This window comes from Cnephaeus nilssonii (genome assembly GCF_951640355.1).
Source record: "Cnephaeus nilssonii genome assembly, chromosome: 1".
NCBI classification, from domain to species: domain Eukaryota; kingdom Metazoa; phylum Chordata; class Mammalia; order Chiroptera; family Vespertilionidae; genus Cnephaeus; species Cnephaeus nilssonii.
The window spans coordinates 116,732,572-116,745,952 of NC_137072.1; the positions used below are offsets into that span (position 1 = coordinate 116,732,572).

Here is a 13,381-nt window from a genome sequence, read left to right on the forward strand (position 1 = left end):
GCATCACCACACACACACGGGGCGCCTGTCATCTGCCCTGAATGAAAGACCAGGTGGGAATCTGTGGGGGCGAGGCCTGGGCCAGGGGAAGAAGGAAACATGAAGCGGAGCCAGGAGGGACAATGACTGGACCGGCTTACTTTAATTCTACAAAAACGCATTTATTCCACTGCGCACCTCCCCCGCCCCACCCCCATGTGCCGTTTCCATTCCTCTTCCCTCCTTCCTTCCCCGTGATCTTCCATCCGAGTCATGTTCTTCTGCCTGGAAAACGCCCGTTAGGATTTCTCTTCCATGGATCTCCTGTTGCTGAAGTCTCTCCGTCTCAGTTTATCTGAAAATGCCATTCTTTTGCCATCATTCTTAATGGACTTGTGGTTGGTATGGAATTCAAGGTTGGCAGACACTTCCTGTTGGCAAATTAAAGATCTGAACATCACTGTCTTCCATTCCTCATTCTTGTTGAGAAGTCAGTCGTTGCTCCTTTGAGTGGAATGGTTTGGTTTGGTTTTATGATTTTCTCTCTCTGCTCTGGTTCCACTGTGCGCGCAGGGTGTGTGAGGAGAGACGGACCGGCTTGTCTGCAAGTTCGGGAAAGCAGGTTCTCTCAGGGAGACGACGGGATGAGGCTTTATCTCCAGGTGCGTACCTTGGCTGGTACACTGAGAAGCTGTGAGTGTTCTCTTGGCCAGCAAATCCATCCCCCACGCAGGAAACCTGCCGTTGCAGCATGATCGGCCCAGGAATCCCTATTCCCTTCCCGTCCCCCTGTAAGTACAGAAAGCGGGTAGCTTAGATCACCCTGGTCAGGGAGAGCGATAACAGAGGCCACATTAGTGCCATTAGTGCCAGCCAAACCCAAGAGCCATGAAGTCCGGGAATAACAAAGAACAACAACAACAAATCCTATTAGAGCCAGACAAATCCAAGATGGAGGTGAAGCTGACCAGAGAGTCCCAGCCCCACTAGACACTCATTGTGAGGCATCAGCAGTGAGACACACCTGAAAAGCTGATGAATATTCTGACTGAGACGCGTCTGAAGTTCCCACCTACAGAAAACAGAAAGCCCCTCAAGCAAAGGACCCAGCACGTGCATTCGTGTTTTCTCCCTTACTTTTATTGATTTGTTGATTTTTTTAAAGAACTAACTTATTTGTGTCCGTTTCTGTCCAGTAGCGATTAACTTTGGCTTTTGTCCATTAATTTCTCTGTTTTTCTCGATGTTTTTTCTATCCTTTGAGTTAGAGGCTGTCCTTGTGTTTCCAGGTGCTCCCTTTGGTCGGTATGATCAGAAGCTATGAATGTTCTCGGAGCACTATTCGAGTTGTGTCCCATTCACCCAGACCTAGAGGAATGGCTGTCATTTTCTAGAAGTTCTGTACTTTTGGATTATAACAGAGGCTAGCCAGGTCCAGGTGCCAGAGCTTTTGTGCTTTTTGAGTTTGTTATTAATCCATAGGTTTACCACGTTTGTAATCAGATACTCTTGACTAGATCTCTTTTCAAATTTTTTATTAGGATTTCCTTTGTGATATAATAGATGGTCACTTTTCATTAATGTTCTATGGGCATTTGAAGAGAAGATATATTCTCCATTATCAATGAAGAATGTGTTATCTACATGTCATATCAATATGTAGTATATGTATGTATCTCTCTAAATATGTATCTACACACACCCATTCACAAGATGCACCTCACCATGCTCCAGGTCTGCTCTGTCGGGGACTCAGAGGCGGCTTAAACTTCTCCGCTCTGCTTTGGGAACGCCATGGCTGTTGGTTGGTGAGCAGTTACTTCTGACCATTTTGTCTTGTCCGAGGACTGCGCCTTCAGCGTTACGCGTGCCCTTCTGCTTGGCTCACTGCTTTCGGGCTGGGTTCTACCTTGTCGGAGATTCAGATGTGGGGGCTGCGTTACTGACGCTAGTATTTTCCGGGGATGCGTTTGCAATGGTTACACCTGAACTTTTCTCACTCACTTTTAGATGTGTGTCTCAGAGACAGCTCAGCTAGGTTTTTGCCTTGTGACCCAATCTGAAATCTTCCCCTTTAATTGGTGAGTCAAGACTATTTACATAAAACTGGCCAGTTTTATTAAAGAAAAATTTTGCATGGTTTACTTTCCACGGTCTGCCCTGGCATGCTTCTAACCCTATCAGAATCACCTGGGTCGTGGCTAGCCAGTGCCCACGCGAGGATGCTCCGCCCGCGGCGCCCAGTTCAGTCATGTTGCCACTGCGGTGATGGGCGCCAGGCTTGGCTGCGTGGCCTCGTGCTCTGGCCAGGATGACCAGTTTCGCTTCGCCTTGTCTCCTCACCTGCAGAGTCTGCGTGTACCCCAGCACGGACTTCCACTTTCCAGGACAGGTTGGAGCCTAGAGTGGATCGGCTCCACCATCTTCCTGCCTCAGGTGTGGGACAGCCCCCAACCAAGAGCAGCTGCCGGGATGGCCGGGGAGCAAGAAAGTGACACGTTATTCTATGTCATGATACATACACCCCCCCCCCCCCCACTAGAACTGGATTCTTCCCGGGTGCACTTGGACAGTGTCTGTCCCCGAGGGGGACCTGGACCAGGGACGGGAGCTGGCGTCGGTGCGTGCTAGAGCAGCTGCTCCCAGGGTGCCTGGCGGGATGGGGTGTTCTGGAGCTCTGTCGTTGCCCCTGCCCTCAACACCTTTCAAGGTGACGTGTGTAACGACAGAGAAGACCCATGAGTCACATTTTAATGACATCACCCTGCATGACGCCCCTCCCCCCAATAAAACAGAAGACTGTGCTCCCCAGCCCCCCTCCTGGAGGCGCCCTAGGCCTCCCCGCACAGCTCACCGCTCCACAGGCCAGGCCCACCTCCTCTCACGCAGTAAGAGCGCAGCCAAGTCTGAGGGTCTGTGCAGAGCTCCGCGTGGGAACCGCTCTCCCCAACCCCAGGAGATGAGCTCCTTCTCTCTCCAATCAGGCTGAGCCCTGGCCTCGCCTGCGCCCCGTCTCCCACCTTCGGCTCAGTCACCTGACCCCATTCTTGGAGGCGCTGCGGGCACAGAATCACAGGCGCTGCCACGGAAACCCTTTAACACAGCCCAGGGCTGGTGAGGGCCCCGGGCGGCCCAGTCCTGACCTCAGGGCCTGGAGGCGCCCCTTTCGCAGGAGGGCAGGGGCGTCTGGCGACCAGCACAGACCCGCACGCAGGGAGACCGCACCCCAGGAAGGCGCACCTCCGTACACCTCGTGGAAGCAGACGGCGACTCTAACGCCGAGCCCTGGGCCAGGAAGGCCTGACCTGCCGCTTCCTGCGAGCACCGGAGGAGAGGACACCGGGCTGATGCCAGGCCCCGTCTCCACCCTCCCCATGGGCACGCGAAGCTGGAGCCCCCCACAAGGGGTTTGGGATGCCACAGCCATCCTTGAGGGGCCTTTTCTTCAGGCCAGCTTTGGTGAAAAGACAATCAGCTAATAATGTGGAAAAACCTGCAGACTCACGGGCACGTTTTAAGATGTGTCAGACCTGTTTATTGCAATTCACAGAGAGGACGAACACGGAGCAGCTCCGGGCGTGGGGTCGGCTCTGCACCAGTCCCGCGGGCAGCTCCTCCTCGCGGCTCCAGGGTTAACTCAGGCAGCCCTGCAACACACGCCCCGGTCAGTCCTTTTCTGAGGCAAGCGGCTTACCTTTCCCCAAGCGTGAGGGACAGGGGCAAACTTTGGGGTGCGAACTGGAAGGCAGGCAAACGCTCACACGTTTCCTTTACTTTGTGACATGCAGTCTTCTCGGTGCACAGAGCCCTCTGGGTCGCTCTCCGGGCTCCCCATCGCACAGGCGCTCCTATCCACCCACCCCCGCGCGCTCTGGGGAACCAGCAGGAGCGTATCCCCCCGCACAGCACACCCTCAGCTGCGGTTCCGTGGGGCGCAGGGAGGAGGCTTTCACAGGACTGGCCGCAGAGACAGGCTCTCCGGAGGTGCCCGGAGTCGCCCACGCCTCCCAGTTCTCAGAGGGAGCGCGGTCATGGTCAGTGCGCTCCGAGACTCGTGCCCCCTCCGGCGTGTTTTCATAGAGTGTGAGTGGACAGCTGAGGGAAGCCCTCGGGAGTGGGCAGGGGACAAGCAGGTAACCCACCGGTCCAAGGAGAGAACGTCTGGGAAATGCTAACTGTGTGCTGCTACAGAAAGCCTCTCCAACCCTCTCCCGTTTTCAGAGGAGAAGCAGCCTTCCCCGGGAGCGCGGGCGAATGAGTCAGCCACTGAGATGTGAGTGACAGGCGTCGTTTTGAGGTTGGCTCTGTGAGACACTCATTGCCGAGCGCAGCGGACAGCGCTGCCACGGCAGAGGGGCGCCTGCGTCCTGCCGTCCTCCCTTTGGGTCAGAGCAGAGTCCACACGCACAGCCCAGAGCGTGAGGGGTTTCCGCTGGGCTCCCATAGCACCACCGCTGGCTCTCGCACTGTGTGCCAGCCTGAGGCAGGAGGCGTCGGAAAACGAAAAGCCAGCTTTCACTCGGTGAAGTGTGTTCCTAGCCCATCACACTGCCAAGCCCCGAACCAGGGACAAGGCCGGGACCCTCACCCCTCTGCTGAAGAGCCTGTGGAAGAAGCCTGCCCTCCGCGGGCGGGCTGGCCCCAGGTGGCAGCTTTGGTCTTCTAGACGCAAGTCCCAAGTTTCCTCGTTTTCACTTTCGTTGATGTCCTTGAAACATTCCGACTCGATCATCTGCATCCGCACAAGGGCAGGACAGAGCAGCGGGCGGACACCCAGTCAGCCAGCCCACGGGCCCACTCCATCCCTGCCCCATTTCTACTTGCCCTGCCTCCTGGCCCTTTCTTGGGTAACCCGGCCTCCCTCCCCCATGGTGCCGCCAGCCTTGCTTAGGCAGCGGGGCTCAGGGCCGAAGCCCCCATCGGGCCCAAATGGCCGCCTTCTGCCCGCCACCTGGGAAGGGACCAGGGACAGCTGCCGTGGATCATTCTACCTCTCCACGCCCTCACACAGGTGAGAAGACACCGTCACACATGTACACACACATCCTGTCATTTCATCCGTCACCCTGACCTGGGTAACGGCGCGTGCTGACAAGCAGTACCTCGTTCTGCCAGGGGATGGAGACACAGCCCGTGACGAACTGGCTGTAGAAGGTGGTGTCGGCGGCGTCCAGGTAGATGCCTCTCACCGTGGAGAACTGGTCGATGTCCATGACGTCCTTACAATAAACCGCATGCGGCTGCGCACGGAGAACAAGGAGGCGCTGGCCGTGAGGTCCCTGGGCCACGGGGTCTCCTTAACCACTAAGGACACAGTGCACATGGAGTCGCGGCCTGAACTCTTCCTCCGGTGCTGGTTCTGCTGAGCCTCTCATTTGAAGCATTCTGACCCCTTCCCTGGACACTGTGTCATTACCTGTGGACACTGTCCGGCCAGTTCTCTTGCCCACACACCTGAGACGCACGCCTCCCTTTTCGGCAGTGGACAGCAGGTTACAGGCAGGCCGGGGGGAGAGGGTGGTCGGGTGCTCTCGTGGGGACATGGCCCTGATCCTCACGCCCGCCTGACACTCAGCTTCCTTCACATCGAGCGCCGCCTAGCCTAAGTGAACGCAGGCCCCGGGCCCTGCTCCCCGGCCCCGGCAGAGCTCATCTCAGGTCCCCAGCGAGGGAGGCTGGTCTGCACACCCTCCTCAGGGCCAGGGGCCAGACTGCTGTCCTCAGGGCCAGGGGCCAGGAGCAGGCAGGGCGTGTCGGTGCGGCCGCCTGCCTGGCGGGGGTGAGGGAGCGCGCGCAGCAGCGGCCTGGCCCAGCTAAGGCCAGGGGCGCCCTGCAGCTCCCAGCACGCTCACCCCGAGTGAGGACCACGGCGTCCTGTCCCGATGCCACGGAGGAGCTTCTCTGAAAGCAGCTGAACCACAGGGGAGACCGGCCAGGAGCAGCAGCGCCCGCTGGCGGAGCTGGGCCCCGGCCCAAGGCCGGAGCCTGTACTGATCCCCACTCAAGTGCCAGTGCCTGACACGTGGCCGTCGGACTCTGCTGTCACCTGGCCCCACAGGTCCGCTGGGGAAATTCAAGGGAACTCCCAGCACCGCCCAGACCTCTGGCCTACGCGTCCTAGGACCGCACCCGTCATCTCTCCCTCCTCAGAGAAGACTGTTGGCCGGCCTTCCCTGCACAGGCCCGGGCGGCCCCAGGCCTGGTGGAAAGAAGGCTCGAGGGACCAGCGGTCCATGGGAAGTCTCTGCCTGGGGCTCTGCTCCGGCTGTAACTGACTCACCGCTGACCTGCGCAGCCTGGAGCGAGCTCCCTCAGGGGAGCCGGCCGTTCTCCCTGTGCCGACACTACAGCGCGTCATCAACATGCAACTGGAACCATTTCCAGGGAAGAAGCCACTGGTGTAAGATACATGGATATAACCCGAGTCCCGGGCTGTGCGGCTACAGACACCTCACGCCATCACACCCTGCTGGACCACCTCACATCCGGCCCAGACTGGTCCCATCGTCTATGCCTGTGTTCCCACCCGGCACTGACACGTGCCCGAGCCTGCCCCCCCCCCCCCCCCCACACACACACACTGAGGTGACCACTCCTGGGCCCTCAGCGTGCAGCCAGGACTCTGAGACACACGCTGGCCAGCACTGACATCAGAAGGGGACGCTGCCGAGGAGGTCTGAGGACAGCACTGGCCGGGCTCAGCTCTGATGGCCCACAGCGGACACAGGCCCCCACGCCTGAAGCCGGAGCGCTGCTGAGAAGGCCTGTGAGGACAGGCCTAGGACAGTGGGGGGCGGGGAGGGAGGAGGAACCAGATGCTAGGGGGCCTGAGCAGAAGCCACACCCACTGGCTGCACCAGGTGACCTGGAGCTACTGGGGTGAGGCCCGCCTTCTCTGGGACCGACCCCTGCTACTGGGCCACACAGTACTCACGTCGGGGCAGAACGGGGGCTCTAACATGTGTACTTCCAGCCTCTTGAAGTTAACGTTCTTGAACACGGGGTGCTTTCGCACGCCAGCGGCTCCGTCACCCATGCAGCCCAGGCGCTGTTGGGGGTTCTTGGTGAGTAACTGGAAGAAGCAGAAATGGCGTCAGAAGCTCCTGGGGGCAAAGGAAACGCAGCACAGCTCCACGGCAGTGACCACGGAATGGGGCGAGCGCACCACAGCGAGCGAGGCCCTCAGGGCTCAGTGCCCACCCGCCTCGTGAATTCAGACTTGACTAATCAAACAAGTGATGCTTCCAACAGAGTTAAACTCCACTTTCCCTTTGAGCTGTCAATAAATAAAGAGTTGGCTAAGTAAATCCCTAAGTAAAAAGATAAATTTTACCATGAAAAATGAGGGGAATTTTTTAAAAGAAATGGGAACCATTCAGCACTTCCGAGGAGCACTTACCGCTAAGTCACACTTAGAAACACTCACAGCTGCTCTATTCAGTAGGGAGGTGGCTGGGTCTCCGCTGGGTCAAACTTTAGCAAACCCAGCTCAGAAATCACATGCACTGAAAGTCAGTGGGAAGGGTCTCTTCCAAGGCCTTCTTACCTACATATTTGTAATTGTCACAATTCAGGAGACCGTCCTCCACAACCAACCAAAAGGTTTGGCTGGGCTCAAAGCAACACAGGACAGACCTGGAGCTTGAAAACACACCGGGCCCCACCCCCGGCTGCCTGACCTGCCTGGTTGCGGGAGCACAGCGGCCGGGGGCCAGCGGGCTCTGCTGCTCCTGCACTAGCAGCGGGATGAAGAGTCCTGATGAAGCATAGGAGCCTCCATCTTGTGTAAAAAGCTGCTGTTTGAAACTCTCTGCTATTGTTAGATAGGCCCTATCCTGTAAACTGTCACTTTAAGACAGTCTCTTATTCTATAAAATTACTGTTTTTAGTTCAAATAATAGAAAAAGATAAACTTAACTGTCTGACCTTGCAAGCTAGCCATCCAATGTAATAGACCAGTGGTCGGCAAACTGCGGCTCTCGAGCCACATGCGGCTCTGTTGACTAATGAGTTTGCCGACCACTGTAATAGACTAATATAGACTAATACTGATAATAATTCCCATATTCTTATGCCAAGTACTAACTCATTATGTATTCAAGGTTACAACTGTCTGTAACAGTAACTCACACAGAGCCCTTTGTAATATCTGCAAACAAAGAAGCTCGAAAAGTATAAATACGGGAGGCCTCCTGTATGTGTTGCTCAGAGATTTGGGCCGGAGTAATAAACGACTCCTAATTAATTGGGTCATTAGGCGTCTTGTATCTCGCTCGTTGTTTTACATACAACACTGCCGGACACCAGAGCCCCGAGGGCCTACGTGACACTGGCCATCTGGCCCCCCAGAAAGGTTTGCGGACCCTGGCCAGACGCACAGCCAGCGCCTACTGCTTCTCTGAAAATAAACCCATTTCCAGGCAAAGGCCAGAGAGCATTCTGGCTCAGGCTACCTGCTCTTTGTTTACTTATTAATTTCCTTTCCCTGCCTTTTACTGTAGCCATGTTTCCGTCTGTTTTAGCCTGCCAGGAGCCTGAGGCCTCGGGCAGGCTCCATTCCTCACTCAGCTCCTCACATCCCCGCCGCCATCCGAGGGCAGTATTTGTGAGTGCACGGACAGCAGCTTGGCCAGGAGCCGGCTAAACTGTCAGCTCCAAGCGACCAGCTGGAAGAAAGCCGAGCCCACTGCTCAGTGCCAGGCACCAACGCAGCCACCGCCCCGGAAACACACGGAGAAGGAAACGGACATGCCTACCGCCGGCACCGGCACCCCTGAGCTACTGACACACTTCAGTAACAGCTGCCTGCAGGAGATGCCAACACCCCCCCGGAACCTGCCCCCCACCCCACCCCATCCCCACCCAGCCACTCCCCCAGGTCACACCCGACGCTTCATGACCAGCAAGCCCGCCTCCGCTGCCTTGCAAGCAGCCTCCTCCGGTGTGGGCCCGTCTTTCTCTCCTGAGGCGGCACCGTGACTCCGCAGGCTGTGGCTCCTGTGACAGGAGCAGGACCCACAATGGGGCCTCGACCGCCCCCTTCATTTCAACCACGTGGCCCTTTGATGCTGCAGGTTCCCCTCCCCTCCTTCACCTCCTCTCGTCTGGAAGCCACGCCTCCTCAGCTCCCTCCCACCCCGAGTGCCCAAGGACCTCCGAGACCAGCAGCCACAGGCCGCCGAGCTCCCCCTGCGCATCCACGCGCGTCTCCGGCGCCCGCCCCCACGCTCCGCCCTCCGGCCTGCTCCACTGGGTGCAGCCAGGCAGTGTCCAGCCTTCTCCCCTCAGGCAGGGCCCGGACTTCCCCACATCAAACCCTGTAGGCCACCTCCCTCTACGGCTGGAATCTGACCGCTTCTCACTGGCTCCGCTGCAGCCAGGTCTGAGCTGCCCCCGCCCCACAACTTTTGCCAAGGCCTGGCTGGCCCCCTCCGTCCTCCTCTCGGTCTCTTCCTGGCACGGCCCGCCCCTGGAGCCCTGTGAGGGCTTCCCGTCAGCGGACACCTGTGCCTCCCCGTGCGCGTGCCAGCCCACAGCCCTCCTGCCCATCCCCCACACCTGCAGCAGAATGAGCCCTGGGGCCGGGTCCTTGGCTGCGAGGACAGTCCCATGGGAGGTGCGCACATCCTCGCAAACGGGAAGGAGTGAAGAAGTGTACTCAGAGCGTCCACGTCCTGGCTTCGGGGAGGGGCAGAGAGCTCCCTTCACCCCTCGGTGGCGGCCGTGGACACCGAGTGAATGAAAGGGGGCCCGTCCGGCCTGAGCACAGGGGGCAAACCTGCCTGCGTCGGCCCGGCTCCCCGCAGCGACCGCAGCCTCGCAGGCCTGACCAGCAGGTGGCGGCAGGGGCGGCAGCACAGGCCTGGCACTCGCTGGAGGACAGGAGACGTGGGCGAGGGCACACCTCGCTGTCTGAGACGCTGAAGGTCCTGCTCAGGTTTAGTTCCACGTGACAGGGTCAGCGGCACGAGGCTCAGCTGTGCTCTGAGGAGGGCACAGCGGCCTGGGCACGCGCTCCCCTCGCGGCCCCTCTGAGAAGGCAGCCCACGCCCTCCCCTCGGCTCGGCTCAGCTCGGCTCTGCTCTGCGTGGTCAGAAACCACCACGTCATTCCTCCCGGGCGGCATCCAGAAGGTTCCCTCCTGCCTGACTCGGGAGGAAGCCCCTGGCATTCGCCTCAGAAGCACCGAAGGACCTCGGTGGCCCTCCCGAGCCAGGGCCTTGCTCACTGGACACGGACGCCGCCGCGGGGCTGCCATCGCCGTGGGAGGGAGAAGCTCACACCCGCCCGAGCCGACCCACCATCCTGCAGATGGACTCGGTGTCCTCCGAGAACCGCGGGGAGTACTCCTCCGTGTCCTCCTTCACGCGCCGCTCCACCTCCTCCCGCTTGACTTTCTCTTTGAATCTTCTGAAGGGAGAGTGTCCCTGAATCATCTCATAGAGCAGGCAGCCGAGCCCCCACCAGTCCGGGCTGTAGGCGTAGGGTTCATTATTGATAACCTCAGGAGCTGCGTGGCAAGTTAGGAAAGGCAAATTAAATTTCAGTTCTAAATTTCCTGGTACTTAATTCCAAATAACACACCATAAAGGTAACATGTCCCAACATGCACGAGCCTAGAAACACGTTAAGCGAAAGAACCAGAGCAAAAGGCTGCGTAGCGTGTGACTTCCTATGCAGCAGGCAGACTCGCCGAGGCCCGGGACGGAAGCAGCTTCGTGGCTGCAGGCTGGGCGGGAGGGGACAGGAGCTGCTGGGGATGACACGGGGGTTCTGCTGAGGTGACAGAACTATCTGGAATGAGGCGGTGGTGGTGGGTGCCCAGCGCTGTGACGACTGAGACCACGCATGTGCACTTCAGGCCGGCGGCGTTACGTGCGTGAATGACCTTCCAATGCAGCTGGCCCTGGGAGCTGTATTCAGACGGGAAACGAGTCCCCAGCAGAGGAACTACCGGGAAGGCTGCTCCCTCCGAACACCGAGCCACAGCCCCGGGGTCCTGGGCCGTGGCCATCTACCCCTCATCTCATCCAGTCCCCCGCGGCAGCTGAGGGCACAGCAGCGGCTGTGGGAGTCACCGCAGGCTCTGCAGAGGCCCTCGGCGGCCCTCCGGCTCGTGGGAGGCCGCCCTGGGGTCAGGCTGGCGCCCGGCTGGAGCTGGGAGGTCACTGCTCTGGAGCTGACCGAGGCAGGGCCCCATGCACCCCGGCTTCGGGATGGCCAGGGACACAGTTCCACGAGGGGTTCGCGAGGACGCGTGCACCCGGCGTGGCAGCAGCAGAGTGAGATGGGCTGTCTGGTCCCGACCCTGCCTTCATGGAGCCCGAGACGTCTAGTGGCCTCAGTCCCACCTAGGAGAGGAGCGGACGGGAGGACTCCTCACACTCCCACGCCGCCGGCACCACTTCAAACGCCACCTGTGCCTCACGTAGCACTGACTCCAGGTGCGTTGGCATTTGAATGTCTGTGTCCTGAGAACTCGGGCACCTAGACAGAAAGGGCAAGGCTCGCTGAAGGGGTCTTCTACGTACCCATGTAGCCGACTGTTCCAACTCGTCCGCGAACTGTCTCCCCTTCTGGGACCTCCAGGGCTAAACCAAGATCTGAAATCCGGATATGTCCTGCGTGCGTTTAAATACATGACACCAATCACAGGGGGCCGTGCTGACGCTTCCACACCCTACAGACTGGGGAGAGCCATTAAAACACGGGGCGGAGTCACAGCGGTCCGCACGGCAGACTGCGATCTCAGCGGCAGAGACCTTTCCGCGTCTGCTCAAAGGCCACCCAGTGCGCAGCTCCGCTAACGGCAGGGCATTAGGTTTCTCCTGGCTCGGGGTCGGGAAGCCCTTTGACCATCGACACCAGCTGACCAGCTCTCCCAGGCACGGAATCATTCCAGACCAGTCTACACAGCACTCGGGACAGGAACGGGGACCTGGGGCTGAGGCTGCACCACATCATAAATCCCATCATGCCCTGGGCACGAGCCCACCCAGGAGGCAGGAGGGTGCAGGGGGTAGAGCAGGTTCCGGAGCCCCGAGGCCTGGGTTTGAGTCCCAGCTCTGCCACCACGTTTTAGCACGTCCGGGTTTCCTCCGTCCACACAGAAAGGTCCCTCAGCAATGCAGTTTTCTATATTTTATGTTTAAGCAGAGTCCACGCAAGCTGGAAAATTTAAGTTCCCCTGTCTCATTTTTCTTTTAAAAAGTGATTCTTTTAAACCGAGAAGTGAACAGTAAACCTCCTGGAAGAACTGCACGTTGGAGACACGGCCTCGGGCGGTGTGTGGGGACACAGGCACACTCACGCTTGCTGGTGCAGACAAACAGCACGCAGCCCTGGCGCGGGGGCTCAGCTGGCTGAGCACTGTCCCATGCAACAAGGGTCCCTGGGTCGATGCCCAGTCAGGGCATATGCCGGGATGGGCTCCATCCCCAGTAGGGATGTGTAGGAAGCAGCTGACTGATGCTTCTCTCTCTCTCTCCTTCTCCCTGCCTCTCTCTGTTTAAAAACAAACAAAACCACCAGCACCACACCCGAGGGAGGGATGTGGCAGAACTGCACGTGACCTGGCCTTCGGCCTAGCACCCACTCTGATGGCTCTACCCCAGGGCGCACTAGGACGACGGGCAGTGCCACGTGCCCAGAGCCTGGGGCAGCCACGCCCCCCCGGCGACAAGGGCCGGGAGGTCTCCTCTGCGTGTGGGGGAGTGGTCTCTGCTACATGTTAAAAAGCAAAGTGAGGAAACAGCATGCGGATGTTAAAGTCATCAGGGCCTATGCCTCAGCATCGGAGAAAACGCAAAGGGAAGGAGAAGGGAAGGTCGATAGAACCCAGGATGAATGTTCTCTTTAAACAAAGAGAACAGGCACATTTTCTCCGCCAGCTCCGCAGGCCCACACGGGGTGGCCTTCTTAACGGTCAGTGTCTCGATGTCACTGACCCACACGGGAAGAACGGCCCCCACGGCAACGGGACGGCGCCGCCCACGGGGGTCTCGTGTGCCGCTCTCCACACAGAGGACGGGCCCTGGGGAGACGGTGGGCTCAGGTCTCGGCACGCACAGGGGAGCCTGGAAAGTGATCACAGCAGGAAGCACATCTACTGGCACCTGCTGGCCACGTGGGCCAAGCTGGCCAAGCGGGCCATGACTCCGATGGACGAACGGACAGCAAAGTGTTAGCACCCACCAGCTCCTAACGACAGCAGAGCAGAAAGCGAGCACCTCTGGTCGTCCTGTGAAAACCAGGGGAGTCATGGCCAAGTGTCTCACCTGACTTTCCTGAGCAAAGAGGTGAACAAATGCTGACGACGCAGAGTTCCTTCTCAACGGGACCCCAGCAAGGACGTGCAAAAGGAGCGACGGCATCAGAGTGCCGTCGCTGTGAGTCCCGGTTA

The 13,381-nt window shown here is 58.8% G+C and overlaps 1 protein-coding gene across 12 annotated transcripts in view; it reads right to left on the reverse strand.

The window, feature by feature from the left end:
- Window positions 1–254: 254 nt before the first annotated feature.
- Window positions 255–13,381, reverse strand: part of GRK4 (G protein-coupled receptor kinase 4) — a 46,747-nt gene continuing 33,620 nt past the window's right edge. Inside the window, exons 11-19 of one of the 12 annotated variants that reach the window (XR_013813363.1) lie at window positions 11,511–11,600; window positions 10,281–10,489; window positions 6,914–7,051; window positions 5,082–5,219; window positions 4,568–4,711; window positions 4,122–4,457; window positions 1,704–3,626; window positions 1,004–1,051; window positions 255–768 (exon numbers count right to left, since the gene is read on the reverse strand). Coding sequence is in view for 3 of the 12 variants with exons in the window: in XM_079767698.1 (XP_079623824.1) it covers window positions 3,612–3,626; window positions 4,568–4,711; window positions 5,082–5,219; window positions 6,914–7,051; window positions 10,281–10,489; window positions 11,511–11,600 (734 nt within the window). In the remaining 9 variants the exon portion in view is untranslated. Of the gene's footprint in view, window positions 3,627–4,121; window positions 4,458–4,567; window positions 4,712–5,081; window positions 5,220–6,913; window positions 7,052–10,280; window positions 10,490–11,510; window positions 11,601–13,381 lie in introns of all 12 variants that reach the window. The other 11 variants (XR_013813359.1, XR_013813360.1, XR_013813361.1 and 8 more) reach the window with 11 other exon arrangements.